The sequence below is a fragment of the Pyrus communis genome, chromosome 6, assembly GCF_041283825.1.
Source record: "Pyrus communis isolate YQ-2024b chromosome 6, ASM4128382v1, whole genome shotgun sequence".
Lineage (NCBI taxonomy): Eukaryota > Viridiplantae > Streptophyta > Magnoliopsida > Rosales > Rosaceae > Pyrus > Pyrus communis.
Window position 1 is genome coordinate 6,424,529 of NC_142570.1, and position 24,288 is coordinate 6,448,816.

General features: G+C 38.9%; 4 protein-coding genes across 6 annotated transcripts; 3 read left to right on the top strand and 1 right to left on the bottom strand.

The window, feature by feature from the left end:
* Positions 1-145: 145 nt before the first annotated feature.
* LOC137710274 (coiled-coil domain-containing protein SCD2) lies at positions 146-5,015 on the top strand. Its single transcript, XM_068449203.2, has 17 exons — positions 146-716; positions 1,067-1,239; positions 1,337-1,418; positions 1,567-1,608; positions 1,752-1,814; positions 1,994-2,043; positions 2,122-2,149; positions 2,286-2,360; positions 2,438-2,548; positions 2,629-2,689; positions 2,962-3,078; positions 3,192-3,310; positions 3,429-3,498; positions 3,729-3,770; positions 4,159-4,199; positions 4,350-4,476; positions 4,656-5,015. The coding sequence occupies exons 1-17, from the start codon at positions 348-350 to the stop codon at positions 4,784-4,786; spliced, it is 1,701 nt and encodes a 566-aa protein (XP_068305304.2). The 5' UTR covers positions 146-347; the 3' UTR covers positions 4,787-5,015.
* Positions 5,016-9,078: 4,063 nt separating this feature from the next.
* Positions 9,079-12,483, top strand: LOC137710275 (serine carboxypeptidase-like 45). Its single transcript, XM_068449205.2, has 10 exons — positions 9,079-9,488; positions 9,691-9,792; positions 9,939-10,034; positions 10,611-10,703; positions 10,839-10,915; positions 10,990-11,271; positions 11,472-11,596; positions 11,718-11,810; positions 11,890-12,007; positions 12,092-12,483. Exons 1-10 carry the CDS (start codon positions 9,131-9,133, stop codon positions 12,239-12,241), a joined length of 1,494 nt encoding a protein of 497 aa, XP_068305306.2. The 5' UTR covers positions 9,079-9,130; the 3' UTR covers positions 12,242-12,483.
* Positions 12,484-12,984: 501 nt separating this feature from the next.
* On the top strand, positions 12,985-17,854 carry LOC137710273 (dual specificity protein phosphatase PHS1-like). Of its 3 annotated transcripts, none has more exons than XM_088695608.1 (11): positions 12,985-13,190; positions 13,405-13,490; positions 13,634-13,776; positions 13,861-14,060; positions 14,195-14,371; positions 14,456-14,616; positions 14,953-16,027; positions 16,145-16,291; positions 16,373-16,600; positions 16,827-16,984; positions 17,150-17,854. In XM_088695608.1, exons 1-11 carry the CDS (start codon positions 13,026-13,028, stop codon positions 17,505-17,507), a joined length of 2,898 nt encoding a protein of 965 aa, XP_088551734.1. In that variant the 5' UTR covers positions 12,985-13,025; the 3' UTR covers positions 17,508-17,854. The 3 variants fall into 3 exon arrangements, with proteins under 3 accessions (XP_088551734.1, XP_068305302.2, XP_088551733.1); XM_068449201.2 differs by having other exon boundaries at positions 13,425-13,490; positions 13,856-14,060; XM_088695607.1 differs by having other exon boundaries at positions 13,140-13,190; positions 13,856-14,060.
* Positions 17,855-18,263: 409 nt separating this feature from the next.
* LOC137710272 (ATP-dependent Clp protease ATP-binding subunit ClpA homolog CD4B, chloroplastic) lies at positions 18,264-23,838 on the bottom strand. Its single transcript, XM_068449200.2, has 10 exons — positions 23,487-23,838; positions 22,194-22,764; positions 21,714-21,829; positions 21,500-21,622; positions 21,198-21,383; positions 20,843-21,058; positions 20,341-20,558; positions 20,004-20,079; positions 19,820-19,909; positions 18,264-19,659 (listed from the first exon to the last, which is right to left on the bottom strand). Exons 2-10 carry the CDS (start codon positions 22,753-22,755, stop codon positions 18,481-18,483), a joined length of 2,766 nt encoding a protein of 921 aa, XP_068305301.2. The 5' UTR covers positions 22,756-22,764; positions 23,487-23,838; the 3' UTR covers positions 18,264-18,480.
* Between the last annotated feature and the right edge of the window lie 450 nt (positions 23,839-24,288).

Sequence of the window (24,288 nt, forward strand, 5' to 3'; positions counted from 1 at the left end):
CCGAAACATCTGGCATCGGCTGCCACCAAAAGCATCGGGCCCACGCCTTCTCATTTGACACGTCACCGCCCGCTTCCACTCATCCTCTCCCGCGAAACGTGCATCAACGTCAATCAAAAGCCAAAACGCCACCGTTTGTTTGCTCAGCATGCGCATTGCAAGTTTCAACCCCACACGACTTGTCTCTAACCCCCGAACTCGAGGGGAAAAACACCTTCCCCTATTTCTCTAGTCTCTCTCAGTCCCCTCTCTCAGTCCACCTCCCGATTTTCCCGAGAAAATTTTCTCGGGAAAATATCAGCTTTCATTTCACAGCAATACATACATATTTATACACACACATATAGATGGATCGGAGGAGACAAGCGAGTCCGGTGTACTCGCGGCAGTGGAGCGGAGGCTCGAGCAGCACAGGCTCTTCTCCGGCGATGTCGCCAGCGCACCCTCAGTCCCGGCTCAATCCGTCGGCCACCGGAATCTCCACCATCAAGCGAAATCAAAACTTCGCTGCTAAAGCCGCCGCTCAACGGCTAGCTCAGGTCATGGCTTCTCAGTCCACCGGCGATGACGACGACGACGACGACGATGATCTCGGTTTCCGATTCGCTCAGCCGCCTCATGCACCGTCTTCTTTCTCCGGAAATGGTTTTACTAACGGCGCAAAGCCTCTTCCGGCGATTGCGGTGGCTCGGCCTAATAGATCTCCCTCGCCTGCGGTAATTCAAAATCTACGCTGATAATTACGTGATTTGAAATTTTGAATCATGTGGAATTGGATTTTTTTAATTAATTTTTTTGTTTAATTTCGTTGATATCGTTTTAAGACCTGAATTTTGCTTACTTCGTTGTGTTTAGATTGAGTTGGAGCTTAGTTTCATAGAGATTTATTTAAATTCAGTCTAATTAAACTTTAATTATTTTTTCTGCTAGAGTTCTTACCATTGGCTTGTTCTTAATTAGTGTTAATTTAATTATTTGACTTTTAGTTAACGTTCGATTGGTAAACTTGTAAGAGGATTTGAATGTGGTGATCTTATGGCTGATTGGATTCTGGTATTTTAATTAGTTAGGTCGGAACTTTGTAGAGCATACAACATCGGTTCGCTCCTCATCAACGGGGAGGCCCTCTATGTCAGTTCGTTCGGCGGCAGTAGTGCCACCACCGAGCAAACCATCGCTTAGAACTCCAGTAACCATACCTCCAATTGATCCTCCTTCTAATAGGAATAGAGATAAAAGGCAAGTTCGTATCTATTTCTCACTTGCATTATAGTAGCTAGTTGATATTATCGAAATTTAGGAAGTATGTGTAGCTGATATATTTAATTTGTTACAGGGACAGGTTTACACCAGATATTGGACAGTTCAAAGCAAAGGCCCCAGGAGATGAGCGTGAAGCTTCTGCGCTTCGTGATGAAGTATGTCATTTTCATCCCTTAACGGGCGCAGATAACCTTTACCTGAAGGATACGCATTATTGCTCCACTTTTAAGATTGTTATTTGTGGAGCTGTAACTGTCATTTTTTCAGCAGTAGTCTTGAAACTAACATGTGCTGTAATTGCAGCTTGATATGCTACAAGAAGATAACGAGATTATACTTCAGAAGGTGTGCTCTTCTACATTTTAGTACACACAAGTATATGCAAATACTTTACATTCTAATACAGACATACATTCATAACCATGCACGCATGGAGCATGACTCGGTTATATTCGATTTGTAAATTTATGCCTAAACATGCATTACAGCTTCGCCTTGCTGAAAAAAAACATGCGCAAGCAGAGGCCAGAGCTAAGGAGCTTGAGAAACAGGTCAAACCTTTTATTCATATTGATTTAACTGTATGGCTTGTAAATCAGGAGATGTTGCCGTTATGTTTCTTTTTATCATGTTATATGTTCCTTTATAGTTTTAACAATATTAGCGTAAGTTTACTACAAAGAAGGTAGCGGTGCTGATTCAGCCATTTTTATGGTCAATTCATTCACAGGTTGCTAATCTGGGGGAAGGTGTAAGCATGGAAGCCAAATTGTTGAGCAGGTAACGTTGAGCTGTTTTGCGTCTGTTCTGCCTTTATTTGATATCCTGGTTGTGATTATTTAAATGATTCATCTGCAGGAAGGAAGCAGCTTTGCGTTCAAGAGAGGTAAGTTGGGAGGGTAAATTAGATGTGGCATAGATATAGCATTTAATAAGGATACTACTAGTATAAGTTGAAACTTGTTCTGTTAAAATGACATAGTCAGTGGCTGTCTTTAAACTAAAACTTATTGATTGTTCAGGCTGCTCTTCTCGCTGCCAAGCAAAACAAGGATGGGAAAGAGGAGGAAATTGCAACTCTTCGATCAGAAATTGAGGTATATTCTTTAGATCTTAATCAAGTGTTTCTGATTTATGTGATAGCTTCTTGAGTATTTTATGTTGTTATAATCAGAATTTAAAAGATGGGGCAGCAGCGGCAGCCGAACAGCTCCGAGAAGCAGAATCTGAAGCAAAGAGTCTTCGTACAAAGACGCAAAGAATGATTTTAACACAGGAAGAGATGGTTTGTCTACTGATACTCGTGTGAGATTTATTTTTAGCTGTTCATACTCTTTTAAGTTTATTTTTGTATGTATCTTTTAGGAGGAAGTTGTTTTGAAGAGATGTTGGCTTGCTCGTTACTGGGGTTTAGCGGTGCAACATGGTATTGTATTCTATTTTCTACCATCTTCTCCTTGAATGAGGATATAAATTGCATGCCTAAATTTGACATCTCAGCTTGCTGAGGAATGTTTCACTTGATTTGGAGATTTTGGTCAATTTCAACATTGTGTATTCCATTTTAGTCATAACATCAAGAAAGTGTATGGTGAAGTGTGTTTATATATGTGTATATGTGAATATGGATTTGAATGAATCAAGTTGCAGATTTATAATTAGTTAGATTTTGCTTTATTTTTTTCTTTTGTGCTTAAGGCATATGTGCAGATATAGCAGTGTCAAAGCATGAGCATTGGTCGTCGTTAGCTCCTCTTCCATTTGAAGTTGTCATTTCTGCTGGACAAAAGGCAAAGGAGGAACCTTGGCGCAAAAGTTAGTTTAGTTGTTCCTTATATCAAAGAAAACGATTATGTTATCTCTTTATCTAATTTGGTTTTTCATTTGATGCACTCAATTAAACTTTTATACTGTATGATGTCTACCAGGTGGTGATGATCCAGATAGAAGTAAGCTGGCTCGGGATTTAACCGACCTCACCAGCGAAGGAAATATTGAGAGTATGCTTTCAGTGGAAATGGGTATGAGGGAATTATCTTCTCTAAAGGTCGATTCCTAATCTTTGACTTGTGAATCTTTTTATTCTTCTTTAAAAAAAAATATACTTTATATTTTTATTATTATCCAGTTTTCAACTTCTAATTGCTGTACTACATTTCTTTTAGGTTGAGGATGCTGTTGTAATTGCATTGGCCCAACATAGACGTCCTAATTCTGTTCGGCAGTCCATTTTAGGTATTTTTCTTTATTGTCTCATGTTATTCTAGAATTTGCCTGGTTATGGTGTTTTGGTAAACTATTTTGATAGTTACATCCATGTGCTTGATGGTTCAAATGCTGTGCGTCGCAACATTTTATTCTTGCTATCAATTTCATGCTGGCTATCCTAGAGTTGTCCAAGGTTAAGGACCGGAGCAGAAAGATTCTCAAAACAATGCTTACCTTACTTTTCTTTTGAATTTCAGATTCGAAATCACCTGGCGCCCCCAAGTTCATGGAGGCATTTGGTAAGAGAGATATTTTGATCTATTGCACAATGTATCTTTGTATCACATATATATGCCGAAATTAAGGAATCTCAGCACACATATCTTAATCATATCAGAAAATAATTTTATTACTATTTCCCAAAGCCTCCCATCTTCCGGGACGACTTTTCTTGTAACTTACCCAAAATTAAATGCACATTTTTTTACTAAAATTAAAATGTAAAGAAAAGTGATCACACGTTGCGTTTTGGTGGATATTCAAAACCAAGCAAGTAGTTCAAAACTACCTGCTTCGAGTCATGTGATAGAATCACAGTTATATAGTATTTACACATCAAGTTTATGGGTAGATTTAAACTGATGAAAAGTGGTAATCTTATCACTATTCTGTTTTTTTTCCTTGCAGATCTTAGTGACGATGAGATTGAAGACATTTCTTTCAAAGTGGTTAGTTGGTTTGGCCCCTTGAATATAAGAAATGCCCATATATTCTTCCCTTCTGCTATGATATCTACTATTTGTATTAAAACCAGAAACAAGATACTAAATTATGTCAGTCGACATTTGTTTGCATTGAATACTCTATTGACATCACAGGCTTGGCTGACTTACTTTTGGAGAAGAGCTAAAGAACACGGCGTGGAAGATGATATTGCAGATGATAGGCTTCAGTTATGGATAAGCCGTAGTGTGCAGACGCCAACTTGCCACGATGCTGTGGATGGTAAGCTTCATAATGATGAAATATCAACAGTGCCTAGATTCTTATTAATCGGTGATTCGGTAAATTGATGCCTACTAAACGGAGAAATAGAAATAGATTGGAAGTCTTGTTTTCGTTTGGAATTTGTAATTTCTATCGAATGTTGTTGCTGTAAATGAATGTATAAGTGCTTGTGGCAGCGGAGCGGGGTTTATATGAGCTGCGGAAGCTGGGGATAGAACAGCAACTTTGGGAAGCATCTCGTAAGGAAATCGATCAGCCCGTCTCGGCTTACAAATCTGCTGCAGCAGATTTTGACACCTCTTCGTGATAGATGCTGCCTTCAGATGGTTTCTTATATCATTTCTTTTTTCTTTTTATACTATTTTTCACATGAAGTGTTAGTCCAAACTGCTAGCATCTCTCTCTCTCTCTCTCTCTCTCTCTCTCTCTCTCTCTCTCTCTCTCACTGGAGTTCCTGTATAATTAAACTGAGTTGGGATTGTAGTACATATATCACTCAATTTTTTTATGTAATCAAGTTCACATTTTTTTTCCCATTGCGAGGGTTTGCGAATCAGTAGCGAGTCATTTCTCCTCTCGTCTTTATACGGAATGAGATTTGCAATTGTTTCGACCAATGAAACATGCCTGTCAAGATCTTTCGGGGACTCTTCAAATGGCTAGTACGAGGTCCTTTTGTGTACAACTGTTGGACGAAATGCTTACTCGGCAGCACGCCCAAGACGAGTAGACAAGACTAGGTAACAGGGTTTCGACAGCACTTGCCAGGGGCACTCAACAAGAGTTGGTAGTTGACATGTGTGCATTATGGCTTGTAGACAACGTTAGCCCACCAAGTGATCGACAAAATGCCAAAAGAAATTGCACACTTACATTGCGACACCTCAAAGTTGTAATCCTAGATGCTTGGAGCACTAGTGTTGTGTTTGGGTCGGTAAGTTACTGGTCCAGAGACCCAAAACAAGTTGAACGATGTTAAATTTGTGTTAGCACTGAGCGGTCCGAAACACTAAACTCCTCTCAATAGATAGCAGAAGCTTCCTAAAAAGAAGGGGAAAAGTCAATCGCCAAACGCAAAACAACATAAGCAACTCCTCTCAAAGCTAAAGCTGCTTCACAGCACCCCTAAATTGAGGATCATGTTATATATGGTAGACAAGAAAAATGCTAAGGAGACTCTTTCAAATTAGGAACCATGAATTCTCTGTCGCCTCACAGCTTAACATTAATTCTCCTGCTAACATTATCAAACGTTGTGCAAAAAATATAAGGTGATAAAAAATATGTGAAAAATCTGATTTTTGAGAGAGTGGCCTTTTGACACTTCTAGGTAGACAAATAGAAGCAAAGTCCAAATTAAGCTAGGCTTCTCTACAAGTTCAAGCCAACCGGCACTTACTACATTACCTAAAAAGAAGGAACTCAATAATATTTCCATTTTTTTAAACAAAAGAAATATTATATCCTTCTTTTGGAAGCTATTTAAATATAGAAAAGTTGATTGTCTTTTCTCCACTATTAAAATTCCACCAAAAGGGGGGAAATATTTGTATATAAAAAAATAAAACAAATGAAGAAAAAAGGTGAAAACATTGCTTTCATGCCAAGACAGTCAAGACTTTATAAAAATAAACTCTAATGTACACATTTTCCAACTGTGATGCTCCTAGCCACGGATTCGAATTCAGATTCTCTCATCTCTCATTATCTCTCTCCTTTAATCCCTTTTGATTTAAACGTTTACAATTAAGGAATCCCTTGATGAGAAGGGTCTGAGGAAAGCTTGAACACAGTTCTTATAGTGAAGCCACATCAACATTTTGTGTTAACTTTTTTATAGAGAGACAAAGACAAAAGTGTGAGAGGAGAGGAGGGGATGAGATAGGAGAGAAAATTTGGACGGGAGAGAATCTAACCACTTCCTGTTCTTTATATTCCTCTATTTTTTTTTTAATTTTTAAATAAGCTATTCACACACCTATTTTTACCTCCGAAACATCCTTATTAATTTTTAGTTATTGATCTTCTTCAATTCATTCGATTAGACAACCAAAAATTGAAAGAGATGTGTGAGAAGTAAAAATAAATATGTAGATAACAGTACCATTTTTTATTTCTCTTTCCATTCTATGCAGGCTTAAAACAATGGAACCATGGAACAAATCAAAACATATCAAAGAAATTTAAACATGAATTCTTATGAAAGGATACAATTACCTTTGACAATTTATTTTTATTTTCCTCGACAAGGTAGCGGAAATTCAAACCTGAAATCTCTTTCTGTATTAAAAAGAATCATTAACCTAGGAGCTAATTAATAATGTTGAGCGCTTGTTAGATGCCAAAATTATGTCCTTAAAAATCAGAGAAAAGGCGTTGAAGCAATGATGAAGAAGACCAGCCATGTTCATGGAATATATATAAAATTGGGACCATATCAATTCCGCCATAACCAAAGTATGGTATGTGAATGTGACTTCATCATGAAGATTTTATCTTATGCTTAAACCTCATATCTAGGTTAAGATGCACATTGAGGACAATCATCCCGTTATTTCTTCAGTTGTAGTTACTTCATTTAGTCTTCACTTTATCGGAAGAGATCTTAAAAAAATTATAGATGCTAGATGTTTTATTAGAAAGAGAGAATGCAATTGGTTGTATATTCGAGTTCATGTTGTACCTTTTTTATCTTGATAAAACAAGGGAATGTCACCCTAAAGTGTTGATCCTCTCCTTCAAAATCGAGGGTGACCACTTGCATCATGTGACTTCCACTAAAGAGCTAATCTCGTTTAATTTTTTATTTAAAATCAAATAAGAAGCTTAAAATGATCGATTTACAACCTCAACTGTTAAATCAACCAAAGTCAAATACTGATAGTATTTCAATCAAATATTGAAGAAATATGAATCAAATGCTAGCGATATTAACTAAATACCGAAAGGCATTTTTTTCAATAATTGAAATTGAAATTTTAATTATTTCGGTCATGTTTAATATTACTTGTTGATTCTACTTGCTTTACTCGTTGATTCTTTACGTAAAGTCGTTTTCAAAGTTTTCCTAGGTCTTCCTTTACCCCTTTTCCTCTAAGCCTCTATCTCATAATTGGATTTTATAACAGAAACATCTATAGGTCTTCGGTTTACATGTTCAAATCACCTTAACCAATTTTCTTTCATTATTTTCGATTGCAGCCACTCCCACTTTACCTCGAATATCTTCTTTCTTAATCATATCCTTTCTTGTGTGCCCACAAATCCAACAAAGCATTCTCATCCTCCGCTACACTCATTTTTTGCACGTGTTGATACTTGACTGCCCAACATTTTGTGTCATAAAGCGTTGTTATTGGCCTTATTGTCGTCCTATGCATATTTTTCCTTAAATTTTAGTGGCATACAATAGTGGCACGACACACCCAATGTATTATTTCACTTCATCCATCAAACTTATATTCTATGATTGAAATCTTCATCTAATTCTCTGTCCTTTTGAAAGATAGATCTATAATAACATAAGCGTTTACTGTTTAGTACTTCACAATCTCCAATCATCACTCCTATCTCATTTTAGACCCTCATTCTAACTAACTTGCACCATAGACTTAGTTTTTGACCTACAAATACTTCTAAACTCCAACACTTTTCACCAAAATGTAGACTTTGCATTTACTCCCTCCGACAACCATAAATAAAAAAGGTGCGTAAACAATTAACAAAAAAAGTGTATAAATTAATCATTTTTTTCTCAAACAAAGTTACACTTTCATTTAACTAGTACCACCTTTCAAATCCGTGACTTGAGGGCTCAGTGGTCATTGGATGACCTGCAGAATCATTTGTTTAGAAATGGCACGCACTGCAATGTGTGTAGTCTTCCTTCAACAATTGAGTTTTACAGGAGGAGGCAGGTCAGTCAGGTCCCATTAGAATTTAGAAGCAAAATTACTTGTTGTTTGTGAAGCTCTGATGGTGTCTTTGTAGACCTGACCTGCATTTTTCTTTGATGGAAAGTATAGTCCACTGTAAAGCCACTTTCCATGGATCATGCTCAAAACTGTTACAGAAACAACAAAACTTCGGTTTTCAAAAGACCAAACAGGCACAGACCAGACTCACTCTCTACACTCCAGTCATTGCGTCTCTCACACATCTCTTTCATCACCATTTTCAGGCCTGCAATCAAAAAGCTAGGACTGTAATCATAATATAAAACAAGGTATGGCATTATGGCACGACAGTTGGCCGGGACAGCATGTCAGTCCTCTTACATTTGAGTTTCGATCATACTCTTTAGATTAGAGTAATTTAGAATAACGTTTTGTCAGACAAAATAATAAACAAGATATGACATAGAGTAATTTAGAATAAAGTTTTGTCGGACAAAATAATAAACAAGATACGACATTTCTATGAAAAGAATTTTCTTACAGAGGTCACTGTAACTGTATTTCAAATCAATCACACATTACTGCATAAAAAAATTAAAATGCATTTTGATTTGAGATACCGTTATACTAGCATTATTGTAGGTCAATCACATGGACATTATCGAGACAAAATCAAAACTTTGACGATACTTTTTTTGACTTTAAAGTACAACTACAAAGTCTACAATGGTTTAGGTAAGTTTCTCTCCATCTATATGGTCCCCCCACTCTCAACCCCAGGCCTCCACCGAGCAACATTCAACTCCTCTCTCTCTCTCTCTCTCTCTCTCCCCACTTCTGTAACCATGTTTTCTTCTCATACATGGAAGGCCATGGCAATGGCTGCGGCACTTGTACTTCAGACCTACTCTTCCATGGAGGTTGTTGAGTCCTCATCTCACCACCATCCTGATCACAAGCTAACCAGCCTTCCTGGACAACCCCATGTCGGATTCCAACAGTTTTCTGGTTACATTACTGTGGACGATCACAACCATAAAGCTCTCTTTTACTACTTTGCTGAAGCAGAAATCAATCCAGCTTCAAAGCCTTTGGTCCTCTGGTTGAACGGAGGTCAGTAACATAATTACTCCCCTTTATTACTTGCTTCAATGTAAATTAAACTATGGACAACGTGGTTCCTTCATTTTTTTTCTAATTTATGGGTGGGATTCGAACTTGAATGAAAAGAGCGGACGCACTGCTCTAACCAACTGGCCTAATAACATTTGCAATGTGGTTCCTTCATTGATGTGTTATTTTTGTTTTCATGTAGGACCTGGTTGTTCTTCTCTTGGAGTAGGAGCATTCTCTGAGAATGGACCTTTTAGACCAGATGGTGAGGTCTTGGTTAGAAATGAGTACAGCTGGAATAGAGGTATTCACCGGTTTTAGTTTCCGTGTTCGATTCTCCCTTCCTCAATATCGCTCGTATATAAAAAAAAAAAAAAGATGAGCATATGTAAGTAGCTGCATGATTTGGAAATTAGTACATTCATAATTTTGGCATTTGATATAATGCAGAGGCAAATATGTTGTATTTAGAGACACCAGTTGGAGTGGGATTCTCTTATTCTAAATCCAACTCCTCCTATATGGCAGTGGATGATGAGGCAACAGGTACATTATACATGTTCTGTTCATCCTTTTTGCTTCTTTCTTGCTTTCTACTTTTCTCCTTTTGAAACTTATGGTTTTCCAAGTGGACTGCATTGAAGTTGCTTTGGCTTTTCAAGAAGTGACATGTTCAACCGTAATTCTTGGCTGAAATATCGGATTTGAATCCCATTCGGATTCAAATTGTGGGATCCTAAGGATCCTTGCATTATATCCGTTCATCGTATATTGTGCAGTTAGAAATCATTTTGAATTTTTTATTTAAAATTAAACATAAATAGTATAATCTAGGATCTTCGATCCTGATCCTCACAAAGAGGATCCAGAGAGGATCCTCGTCACTGTTACTTTTGCTTTTGACTCCCCCTGATAAAAGATTCTACAGCATAATCGGAATATATCAAATCTCGTGATAAGAGATATACAACAGTTAAACACGAGATTTGCCCCCAAGAGCTCGAAACTCTAGTATTAACAAGCTCTTTTCACCTTTTTCCTTTCTTATGTTTCTTTGTTCCTAATTCATAATTTAGAACTTACGGTATTTGTGAATGTTGTTTCTGCATTTGACTTCTCAAGCCAGGGACAATCTTGTATTCTTGCAACGCTGGTTCAACAAGTTCCCCCAATACAGGCACATGGATTTATTTCTAGCAGGAGAGAGTTACGCAGGTACTCTAAAAATTTATCGTTTCCGAGAGTCGTTTGGAAAGAGCATTTTGGCATTTCTGCTTCATCCTTTTGCTTTTTCTTTTTCTTTTTCTTATTGTTTTTTTTTTTTTTTTGGTTGCTTACTATTAATTCCAGGTCACTACATCCCTCAACTTGCGAAGCTCGTTGTTGAAATCAACAGAAAGGAGAAGTTCAATCTAAAAGGAATTGCTGTGAGTAGAAAGTACTTTTACTGAAATTAACACTTGCCACTCAGAAAGTTCAATAACTTCATGAGGTCTTGCAGCTGGGAAATCCTGTTCTAGAATTTGCCACGGACTTGAATTCGCAGGCGGAGTTCCTTTGGTCTCACGGGCTGATATCCGATTCAACATACAACATGTTCACTTCTGTCTGTAACTATTCGCGCTATGTGAGCGAGTACTACAGACACTCGGTCTCACCTGTTTGCTCAAGGGTTATGAGCCAAGTGACCAAGGAAACAAGTCAATTTGTGGACAAGTATGATGTAACCCTAGATGTCTGTATTTCATCTGTGCTTTCACAATCCAAGTTTATAAGCCCCAATGTAAGCCTAATTCTCCCCCTTAACGTTTTGTTACACCCTTTTTCTCCGCCTGCACATTCCTAATAAATCAAGCGATATTCAAAGAACATAAATAAATAGGAGTGCGTAGACAGAAAAAAGGAGTGCACGGAGATCATTTCCATTTTTTCTGAATTTTTTTTCTCATTACACATGTAAGTCTTCACATTATGTGGCTGCAGCAAATGACTGAGAGGATAGATGTGTGTGTTGAAGACAAAACTGTGAATTATTTGAACCGGAAAGATGTGCAAAAGGCTCTCCATGCGCGGCTTGTTGGCGTGCGCAGATGGGATGTTTGCAGCAGGTAATTAAATTCTTTTTAGTTGAGATTAAAGAAAAAGCTGATGTAGTAATTCTGTACAAATACAATTTAAGCAGCTACTAATAAAAATTTCAAACTTTTGCTGCATATATTGATCCTATAGCATTTTGGAGTACCAAATGCTCAACCTGGAAGTACCTACAATCTCATTAGTTGGATCGCTTGTGAAGCAAGGCATCCAAGTCTTGGTGTACAGGTAACTAAATTTCAGTTTCACCTGCTATATGGATACTTCTTGCTGCTATAAAACAAACTCCTAAATTTTCAAAATTCAGTGGAGATCAGGATTCTGTAATTCCATTAACGGGAAGCCGAAGATTGGTCTCTAGATTGGCAAGGGAGTTAGAATTGAACACCACTGTCCCTTATCGAGTTTGGTTCGAGGGAAAGCAGGTATATATATTCTAGGAATTTATTTGTAATGAAAAATGAGTAAGGAAAATCGGGTTTTATGCGATTTCTTCTTCTTCCGTCCAGGTTGGTGGGTGGACTCAAGTTTATGGAAACATTCTGTCATTTGCCACCATCAGAGGTGCCTCTCATGAAGCTCCATTCTCACAGCCTGAGAGATCACTGAGGCTATTTAAGTCATTTCTGGAAGGCAGGCATCTGCCTGAAGTTTTCTGATACAATTGTTTGGTCCATGGTGTTCGAGTTTGAAGAGATCTTTCAATTGCAAGAAGAAAGGTTCTAAAAAAAAAAATGTAAAAAGAAAAGACGGGAGATTTTGTGTGTTTGTTTGGTGGATTTTGTAATTGTAATATTGACTGTTTGGGAGAACGAGCCTTGATGCAACGGAAAATTTGTTCCTATATGGCCGAAAGATCAGAAGTTCGAGTTGTGAAAACAATATTTTTACAAAGCAAAAATAAGGTTGTGTATGATAAACGTTTCCCTCAACCCTCACAAAGCGAGGAGCCAGGGTTGCCCTTTAATATTGACTGTTTGGATTGCAAATTTTTTGTCAAAAAATCTTTTTTGGCCTTGACTTGAGCCAATATCAAGGGTTAGATGGAAACTTTGGGTAAGTGATTATTTACAATTCCTTTCTCCTTGCCTTTACTCGTAAAATTGAATAAATCAAATAAAAATTAGTATAAAACAACAAAGCGACAAGTGATAAAGAAGATTACGAGAGTGAAAATCACAACATATGTTTTGTTAAGACAATTCTTATACTAAATGAGAGTCAAGTAAAAAAAGATCAAAAATATAATAGATCACATAATTTCCCCACCCTTTCTTACATAATTTGACCTCTCTCTCTCTCTCTCTCTCTCTCTCTCTCTCTACCGTATAACAACAACGCATAGTTTTCAGAACAGCAAAACAAACTGAAAAGGCGCCAACTTCCAACGATCCCGCATTCTCTTTCTTAAAAAAGCCAACTCCTTTTTTTATTTCTTAAATTATGCTTTATCCTCCTCTGCAGCTCTCTCTCCAACTGCTTCAAGTCTCTCTGTCCTCCTCCCGTTCTTTTCATTTTCTAAAGAAAATCCCCAACATCCCAAAAATAAACATTATGGCCAAGGAGCAAAGCCAGGAGCCTGCACTCACCAACCCTTTGCAGCTCCAGGTGTTTTCCTCCCTTCCCTTTATCTTTCCTTCCCTTTTATTAAAACCCAGATCGTTAAAATCTCAGATTGCGCCTAATTTGAATGCCATTCGCGTTTATCTGATGTTTTGGAATCTGGGGTTTCTCTGCATTGTGTAAATTTTGCATCTTTTTTTTTTTTTTTTTTTTGGAAAAAATGATTAAACTTGGGGGTTTCCGATTTCATATTTTGTAGTTTATATGCTGGAATTACAGGACAAGGAATTGGACCCCGGTTCTGACGAGCCTGAGGCCCCTTTACCTCTCACCGTCACTTCCCGGGTTAGTAACTTGTATAATATGCCGCATTTTTATTGGAATGCTTGTGTTGTAGTACGATTTTGCATAGAAAGGTAGTGGTTGAACTTTTGAGAAACAAAAATGAAATTTAATCATGGATGTTTGGGGGTGCATTGGGAATGCAGGCCTTGTATATGTTGGGCGACATTGCCGCAGGGCAGGCATATAGAATCACGCAATGGATGGAACTGCTTCGTAAACGGAGTGCCAAATATCACTCCTCTGGCTTCCCCCACCACCTTCCGAGGTTCGACAGTATGCCTTCGAGGTCTGTTTCAATTTTTGTGTTATCTTACGTTGAAATGTGGTCACAATATTTGGTAGTAGTCATCACGGTGGCCATTCAGTGTAGGAGACTTTGTTGATGATTGGGAAGGTTCTCTTCCCTGTGAGCAAACCACGGAAGTCAATCTCTGGGAAAGACTTGGTAAAGCTGCTGCATTGGACATTGAGTCGTGTTATTTTTCCTGGGATAGACTCTCTTCGCTTCATCACACTGAGCATAGTAGTAGCAATGACAATTCTGAGGATGAAATGAATAAAGCTCTTGAGGTGTGCAATCTAAATTAACTACATTGTATGGAATTCTTGTTATGTTTACTGGATTGAATCACTGAATCAATATGTACGTCATTATTTATATTCTTATTTGCTTCCCCGTAATCTCTTCAGTTGTGTGCATATAGGTAACCGTAAATTCAGGGGGCGTTGTCTTCTTTGGCCTATTCAACCAGCCAGGGAATGATGATGCTTCTACTAAGGAAGCGGCGGCTGTTATAAAGATTTCATCATCAAGAATGGCCACACAATCTGAACGCCTTGGATATGAATTTGCAAAGTGGCTTGGAGTTCGAACTCCTCAGGTAGTACATTGTCACTCAAATCTCTCCTGCGATAATATCATATCTACCATAATACATATATGCTTTGTCTGTTGGATATTGCAGGCCAGAGTCATTCATAATTGTAGCTTGGAGTGGCTGCAGATGAAGGAAGCTGCAGAGAAAGCAAGAGATGCAGCAAGTTTAGAAGGAGATGAATGTGGGGAAATGACGTGCTCAGAACTTTTGGAAGCTCTTGAACTTAGCCGGTGCCTTTTGCTCATAAGGTCTAACTATAATCATAGTGTCTCTATTTCTAACGTAGTTAAGGAGTTAATTCTGCATTATGAAATGTTTGTGCTTCGTTCACCATCGAGCATGCACATAACTAGTTAGAGTCGTGGCAAAAACTTGTTTTGATTGCTCGGGTCATTTTGTATGCAGTTAAATTGTTCCCCTAGATTTTCTAGAACCTGATCTCTGCCCCACTCCTTGTGTGCTTTTAACAGAAACTAAATGAGGAAGCATCATGTTCCATGATCTGGACCACTAGAAAACGCTTCCTAGTAGATAACTGGTCCTTTTATATGGTGTTCTGAAGGCCAAAGCTTTAATTTTTGCAGCTATATTCAGGGATCTCCTTTACTTGAAAGCCCAACTGTATTTGAGTCGAGGGAAACTGCAGAAAAAACAGCGGCTGCTCTTGGTAGGATCTTGATGTTGGATCTTGTCATCAGAAATGAGGATAGGCTTCCTTGCCATAAGCTCAGATGGCGTGGAAATTCCGCAAATCTATTGTTGGCTGATAAAATGGCTTTGGGAAATATGGATAGATTGGAGGAAGCCTTCGATTGTGCAATCAAGCGATACAAACCAAGAGTAATCAGAGGTCTTCATAAGGATAGAAGGGCAACTTCAGTAGATAGCAAATTGGGTACTCATAATGCCGTAACAGTAACACAGACCTCTGATCTTTCAGATATTATAGAGTCACCAAGATCTATACAGAGTGAACTATCAGATCATTCAGTGTTTTCTGATTTTCCAGTTGTGGCTATTGACTCTGGGGTTCCTCGTCGACCTCCTGCTGGAAAGCGCGCAAATGATCAGGAAATTTATCCCAGGTTGGTTGAGTTACTACTGAACAGTTCTGAGTACTCCTCTAATGTGTTGCATGAAATAACATTAGGGAAGTTAGGACGTTCTACCATACAAGAAACTGATGCATCTGATATACCAGCGTATGAGATGGCTTCAGTTGTTAAAAAATTTCGTAGTGGATTCCGAGCTGCTCTTAGGGATCTGCAGGGATTCCATATATTCTTACTCACACTTCATCAAAGACTGGAGAACTTGTTACGAATATTCTTCAATATTATAGATAGAATATCCTCAGGGGAGTCCGACAAAGAGGATTTGGCAGTTCCTGAGTCTCCCTCTCATGCTGCTGGAAGTGTTCATTGTGCTTCTGCACCAAGTAAGGAACGACTTGTCAATGAGAACAATCCTGATTTTAGTGATTCCGAGTCACAGAGAACTGCTCTAAGGTCTTCGTCTTCTGGAAATAAAGAAGGCTATGACTGCAGCTCTCCCATGTCAAGGGATAGTTGGCATGGGAGGTTCTCTAAAGGAAGTGCGGAGCCCCTCAGTAGTCTACGTTTGACAGCAAAGCTTCGGGACTTTCATAAATACGCCAAGGTTGGACATACTTAAAGCAAACTAAAAATTTTCTTATATGATACCGCAGATGAGGAAACAGAAAGCCGTTTCTTGATACATAGTTTCTCTTAAACTTCGATATATTACAATGCTCAGGTTGATGCTGAATCAAACAAAGAACTGGAACAGTGGAATGAAATGCTAAAGAGTGATGCTATCAAACTATGTCAAGAGAACAATTTTAATTCTGGGTTTTTTGAGGGCAGTGACAACAATGGTGTTGTTGATGCTTATGAATTGAAGGTATATTTGTCCCTTCTTTCCTTTTCTGTTTTTTTATTCCTTTCTTTCTCTTTCTTGTAAACATTTCTCTATAACTAACAGGTCAGACTTGAGCACATTCTTGAGAGGATTGCATTGATATCGGAGGCTGCAAATACAGAGAGGCCATCTCGAGTCACAAGTTGCATGTTCATCGGTGGAGCCTTGGCTGCACGATCTGTATTCACGCTGCAACGCTTAGGAATTACTCATGTATTGTGTTTGTGCTCCAATGAAATTGGACAAGCAGATTCTCAGTTTCCTGATCTATTCGAGTACAAGAATTTTGCTGTAAGGGTTCTTTCTCATCAGTGTTTACACATCCAAATAAGCATATGTGAACGTTGTCTGATGACATCTTCTCTCCCAGAATCCATGCTCACCATTTAATTTGGTGAAGTTTCTGTTTTTAATGTTTTAAAATTTTAATCCCCTAACTCTGCATGTATTTTATTGCTTTCATAAAATGTTTGGCACCTGCATTGTCCTGATTAGACTGCACACCTCCTTTGAACAGATATGCGACAATGACGATACAAATATCAGCACCATCTTTGATGAAGCTATCAGTTTTACTGATCGTGTTGAACAAGAAAGAGGGAAAGTTCTTGTCCATTGCTTCGAGGGGAAAAGTAGAAGTGCCACCCTAGTGCTTGCATACCTAATGCTGAGAAAGTAAGTAAAATATGTTATACATATCGTAGAACATATATTACACTCCTCATACACATGTGGCATCAACAGATCTTCAATACCCGTATTGCTTTTATTGGTGTAAATTGTGATTCCAACAATATTACTTTGAGAAATCTTTAGCTAAGTAATCTTTCTATGGTGCAGGAATTGCACTCTATTAGAGGCGTGGAATTCTCTAAAACAAGTTCATCGTCGGGCGCAGCCCAATGATGGTTTTGCAAAGATCCTAGTGGATCTGGATAAGAAACTTCATGGGAGAGTTTCCATGGAGTGGCAACAGCGGAAGCCTACGATGAAAGTTTGCCCCATCTGCGGGGTAAATGCAGGTCTGAGTAGCAGCTCGCTTAAGCTTCATCTGCAGAAATCACACAAGAAGCTATCGTCAGGTAGTGTCGATAGTGCAATGACAATGGAGATACAAAAGGCCTTGACAGCGCTAAAAATTAGCCGAGGCGGAAGCATCATCCCTAAACAGAGGTCTCATTCAGATGTGGAAGATTAGGGATCTCCCAGGCCTCCTTTTTATAAGGTGCTTTTGGAGGTCAAGGACTTATGGTTGCAGAAATGTGGCTGGCCATTCTTGTAGATATAAATATACAGATTGTAGAGTTTGCCTGGTAATCAAGAAGATTGTAGATTGTCAGACAAGTCAGGGATGTATATTGGCAGTGCCATGCACTGTGTTTCTGACAAAGCGATATTATAATGTACTCTAATTTACGGGTGAAGGGATTCGAACAGAGATGTAAAGGGAAGGCGCATTGGCCTAACCCGCGTCTGCGAGGAAGCACAGTTTTTCATGTGTACATAGATGAATATCAGCAGCAACTACCCTTTTTTAACTCAAAATCGTTTCATTTCCTTGTTAATAATTCATGTTACAGGAGCGCTCAAACACTAGCAGTTAGTGACTTGAATATTTCGTACCAGTAATCATTCTTGTAAAATTAGTCATTATTTTGGTAGACATTGCATTGTTTATCGACAATGTTGTGTTTGTCTATTTAACCGCTTTGTCAGAGACTCTTTCAATAATAACTTGACAAATATCAGTTCAAACTACGAGAAATATCAGAGAGTAAAGTGGGCCGAAACGCTAGAGTTGTTACTAACTGATTAACGCTTGATCAAACTTCATGTCACATGGCAGCACACAACTTCTCAGAGGCATAGAAGTTTAACAGTTGAAAATTTTATTATAAATACCAACACTGAACCACCACACGAGGTGTAAAAAGAGAAGTCTAATTCTACCATATGGGAAACTGAAGTATGGAATTGCTATTTTTCTGTATTGAACTGGTACAGCCTTGAACATTCAAGCGAAGAACCATTAAACAAACAGCTTTCGATTGCCGCTACCGACTAGTCCTTTTCGACATTAAAACATACTACGTTTAATGGCCAAAGTGCAAATGAAAAAAAGATGCAGACATATTGCCAACAGATCAACGAAATGCGCCTACGTTAACTCTTCAAACGGGAATCGGCTCTGGCAAGGACTCAGGAGAACCGCTGCTGCCGTTTAGCACGGTCACGTTCCCATCAGAATCGACGTCCACAATGACTGAGTCGCCTTCTTTGATCTCCCTTGCAAGCATCTTCTCAGCCATGCTGTCCTCCAACAGTCTCATGATCGCTCTTCTTAGAGGCCTGGCTCCGTAGCTCGGGTTGTATCCTTCGTCAACCACTCTGTCTCTGAACCTCTCCGTCACTTGAAGCTCTATCTCCTTCTTCTTCAACCTTTCGAATACCTCCTTGAGCATTATATCTGCTATATCCTTTACCTCCAGCTTGGTGAGTTGACGGAAAACAATCATTTCGTCCAACCTGTTCAAGAACTCGGGTCTGAAGTATTGTTTTAGTTCCTCTGTCACCAAGCTCTTAATTCTATTGTAACTGCTATCCTTCTCATCATAATCAAGGTCAAATCCTATGCGTCGGCCTCCCTTCTCAATAACACTGCTTCCGACGTTAGATGTCATTATCAGAAGTGTATTCTTGAAATCCACGGTTCTGCCCTTGCTGTCGGTTAATCTTCCATCCTCGAGTATTTGAAGCATCATGTTGAATACATCGGGATGTGCCTTCTCAATTTCATCAAAAAGCACCACAGTGTAAGGACGGCGTCGAACGGCTTCAGTCAGCTGACCTCCCTCGGTGTAACCAACATAACCCGGGGGAGAACCAATGAGCTTGGAAACAGTGTGCCTCTCCATAAACTCACTCATATCAAGCCGAATCATGGCTTCTTCAGAACCAAAGTAGTAAGCAGCCAAAGCTTTTGCGAGCTCAGATTTCCCAACACCAGTTGGACCAGAAAAGATGAAACTGGCAATAGGACGATTAGGATTCTTCAGTCCAACACGGGCTCGGCGAATAGCACGACTAATAGCCTTGACTGCTTCATCCTGACCAATCACTCTCTTATGGAGGGTCTCTTCCATCTTGAGGAGGCGGTCTGATTCATCGGTGGACACTTTCTCAACTGGAATTCCAGTCCAGGAGGACACAATATGTTGAATATCCACTTCGGTCACGAGAGGACCTACATCTCCTGCCTCACTCTCTGCCTTGCTCATCTCCTTGCCTTTATCAACAACAGCTGTGATCTGTGCCTTTAGGTCCATTTCTTTGTCACGTAACTCCCCAGCCTGTCCAAAATGCATGTTGTCAGCTCAACTTATGCAAGTTTTTTTAAGCCACAGGCCTAACAGACGATGATATTTGACAGTCTTAATCTACCATCGGAAACCCCATTAACTCTGAAATCAATTTTACAACAGAAGAGCATTCAGAAACAGAGTTCTGTACCTTTTCAAAGTCTTGGCTTCTAACAGCCTCGTTCTTCTCTTTAGTGATTGCCCTCAGCTCTTTCTCAAGCTCTCTAGCTTCTTCAGGTAGCTGTAAAAAACATTTAGCATGTCCCCATCAATACAAAATCCCTGAGCTTAAGAAGATGGTGGCTATCAAAACTTAGAAATGGTCATACTCATACCTGTGCATGACGAAGGCGAACTCGAGAACCAGCTTCATCAATCAAGTCAATTGCCTTATCAGGCAGAAAGCGATCACTGAAGTATACACAATTATCAATCAGAACAGAACTATTCAAGTACACATGCATGGGGAAAGAGATAGGTAGCTAGCACCATCAGAAACAAACAGAAAAGTGGAGACCAACTAATTTATACGGATTGGTTATGCGGAGGGAACGCAAACAATAACAAAGGACATTTGTACTCATCAAAACACTATCAACATTTAATTAGTTTCAATAAGCATCAACAGTATCCAGCATTAGCAACATTACACATAGAATTATGGATGCCTACCTGATGTACTGGTATGATAGCTGAGCAGCAGATACCAGGGCTTCATCAGTGTAGCGGAGCTTGTGGTGAATCTCGTAACGCTCTCTAAGCCCTCTCAAAATTTGAATGGTTTCATCCACGGTTGGTTCAGGAACTTTGACTGGTTGGAATCGCCTTTCCAATGCTGGATCTTTCTCAATGTGCTTTCTGTATTCATCGAGAGTTGTGGCTCCAATACACTGTACCAATAGAGATGAAACTTACTATTCGGATTCAAATGTAAACAGCAGCAAGCTAATATAATGTAGCAAATATATCATTCCTGAATCGTCAGAATTCAAAGAGCACAAAACAAATGAAAAGCTCAACTCCCCAGACAATAAAATCTATAAGTGCATCCTCCAGTTAACAAATACATATGTGTTTAATATACATATACGATATTTGTTCAGGTAAAAAAAAACAAAAAATGGTTTGAATACTTTTTATCTGTACATCACTTTTTTAATATTACGATTATTACCTGCAGTTCACCTCTTGCAAGAGCTGGTTTTAATATATTTGCGGCATCAATTGCCCCTTCAGCTGCTCCTGCTCCAATTAAAGTGTGCACCTCATCAATAAACAAAATAATCTCATCACTTTGTTTGATTTCCTCCATTAGCTTCTTTAATCTTTCCTCAAACTCTCCACGGTACTTTGTACCAGCAACAAGAAGACCCATATCCAGAGTTATAACCTAGACAGTTTTAAGAAGGAGAAAAGGTCAAACGTATTATTACATTGCTTTTCAAGATATAACTTGATATACTGAAATAGAAGGAACGGTTCCAAATAAGTTTTAACCTATTCAGAATTATAACTAAACTCTCACCCACCTTCTTTCCCTCTATTGTTTCTGGAACATCACCAGTTGCAATCCGTTGAGCAAGACCTTCTGCAATTGCAGTCTTCCCAACACCAGGTTCTCCAATAAGGCAGGGATTATTCTTGGTCCTCCTACCCAAAATTTGGACGACACGTTCAATTTGAGGTTGTCTTCCAACAACAGGATCCAACTTACCCTGTGAATTGAAGAAAAAGTATCTTAAAAACAAACCTTGATACAAAAACAAAACATCTAAAGCAGCGCACATTCTACGACATGACAAAGGAAAAAAAGAACAAACGAGTTCAATACCTCCTCCGCTAGCTTAGTCAAATTGGTCCCGTATTCTTCTAGAGTCGGCATTTTATTACCACTGGTCCCTCCTCCAACACCAGCACCAACAGCTTCTGTGCTCTCACCAACCATACGAATAACCTGTCCGCACCAAGAAAGTTTTTATGGTTACTTTCAGTTCTGATAATGAATTTCTTCAAAAAAAATCACTAAACAAGGATGCTATTCTTGCCTGTGTGCGAATGTTACTAGGATCAGCACCTAAATTCTCAAGAACACGAGCTGCTACACCCTCACCCTCCCGAAGCAATCCCAGAAGCAAATGCTCGGAGCCAATATAGTTATGACCTGAAATCCATCATTTATGAACTGTATAACACAAAATTGGATGTACAGCAGAGAAACAAAAAAAAGAAAAAAGAGTTATCAACTTGCATTGAGATCATATTTCTGCCTTCAATTCATGTATGATCCCTACACTTCAATTGAAATATGGATTCACTCCACAAGGATTACGTTTGATGCCAAACAGCCTATATAAATTTTGTTCCACCTAAATTAAATGAAGGTTTACACATCGCAATTACTAGGAAAACCAAGTAAATAAACACAGGATGCCCTTCAAGGAGAAAAAGGATGCTTCTTATTAGTTTAACTTTATATCAATGTTTTTGAGGAATTTGGTGAACAGGAGGAAGAGAAAAGAAGGTACCAAGTTGGCGAGCTTCCTCCAGTGACAGCTCCAAAACTCGCTTTGCACGAGGAGTGAATGGAATTTCAACAGCAACAAATCCACTACCCCTTCCAATTATCTTTTCCACTTCAACTCGTGCATCTTTAAGATTGATTCCCATGGATTTGAGAACCTTGGCAGCAATACCGGTCCCTTCACCAATAAGACCCAAAAGTATCTGCTCAGTACCAACAAAATTGTGACCTAGTCGCCTTGCTTCCTCTTGTGCAAGCATAATTACTTTAATTGCTTTTTCTGTGAAGCGCTCAAACATGGCTTTAGGCACACATCTGCTTGCTCGTTCACGACGTTTAGTGTTTGCGAATTTCACCGTCGAAAATAAGTCATGCCTGGGTTTTACGCTAACATCTAAAGCATTAACACTCCGGAGTCCTGTGTAACTGCTCATTCTCAATGCAGGTGCTCGTAAAGTACAGAACATGACTGTCCTTCTGGCATTCCCAGACCCTTTAGAGTAGCCAAGCCTTCTCCCGGTTCCCACACTTGGAATATAAGTAGACTGAACCAGATTCCTCGCCATGATTCCAACCTATTCCGCATTCAGCAACGACCAAACAAAGATTTAGTTCACAATTCAAGACATCCATAGAGACACAAACTCAACATACAGATTTCACTAATAACAGAATTTATGCTACGCGCATCAAACTACGGAGATTTACGCAGCAATATTCACACCAGTAAGATTACTACTCAAGGTACAGAAATGTCCTCTCTCCCATTAGAATAAAACATATGTATCGACTTACTCAAAAGTAACTATAACTACAAAATTGAGAAATCCTTTTCACTCCATTTTCGCTATCAACGAAACATAAAGTTCAAGCCTTTCATCCATTTTAGTCTCCAAACCAAGCATGTAAAGCTCAAACATCAAAACCCAACAACAATTACATCCATATAACATTAAAATCTACAAACTTCGTGAATTACAACAGTACAAAAAGGTACAGAAACATAGTAACCACAAAAACAACGGATCCCAGATTCAAACAAGGCCATATAACCTCAAAACACACAAAAACATCAGATACCCATGTTACAACAACAACATAAAAACATTAACAAATCCGAAACTCGAACATAAGAAGCAGATTTCACTCACAACAGATAACAACAATCGATTAAAAGGGGAAGACCCCAGAAAACCCAGATTCCAGATAAACCTAGGCAGAAGTACAAAAACCCTAACTTTTCACGCACAGAAGCAGTGAATCCAAAAAGGTAAACAGATTGAAAAGAAAAGCTCACCTAAAACCCCGTTATCTGGATAAACTTTCGAATTGAAATATTAAAAACGGAATTTATAGAGAGAGAAAGAGAAGAGAGAGAGAGGGTCTTTCTTCGGAGACGAAGAGAGAGACCCTATTCTTAGTATGATATGGTCGGCCGAAAGAGGAAGAGATAGGTGTGGTCTTAAGAGAAGCTCTCTTTCTCTCTCTCTCTCTAAAACTCTCTCTCTATAAATTCTTTCTCTCTCTATAAATTGATAAATCTATCTGTTGGCCTTTTCTCTTCCACATGAAGGTGCATCAGCGTTCATGCACCGTTGCGTACACGATACCTAAAGAACACCGCTAACCTTCGACCGCGAGTGATCGACGGCAGCGAGCTACGACACGTCGTTTAATAGTGTGAGATTGTGGCTTCGAGTGGGCCCACAGGCCTTATCTGTAAGCCAATGTGAATGCTAGCGCAGTCCCTATCTTCACCCTGAGATATTTCGTCGGATGACGGTTTCGCCCTTGATACGCTTCGACTTCATTCGCCAGAAATATTCCGTGAAATATCAATACGCCGCGTTTTGATTGCATCACAGTCGTACACGAGACCAATTGCTTAAGCTTCCTTCAAATTCTCCTTTTTTTTTTTTTTTTTTAATTCATAATGTCATTTGTGAGGTAAATTCTACAACTCACATTGTAATTGTAATATGTAAAAATGTTTGCGCTTGTTTGGAACGTTTTTATAATGATTAAGCGTTTCAAGTAACATTTGATCAAAAATAAGTTAAAATGTTTGGTAGGTTATAAGGGGGCGTTTGTTTGCCCGT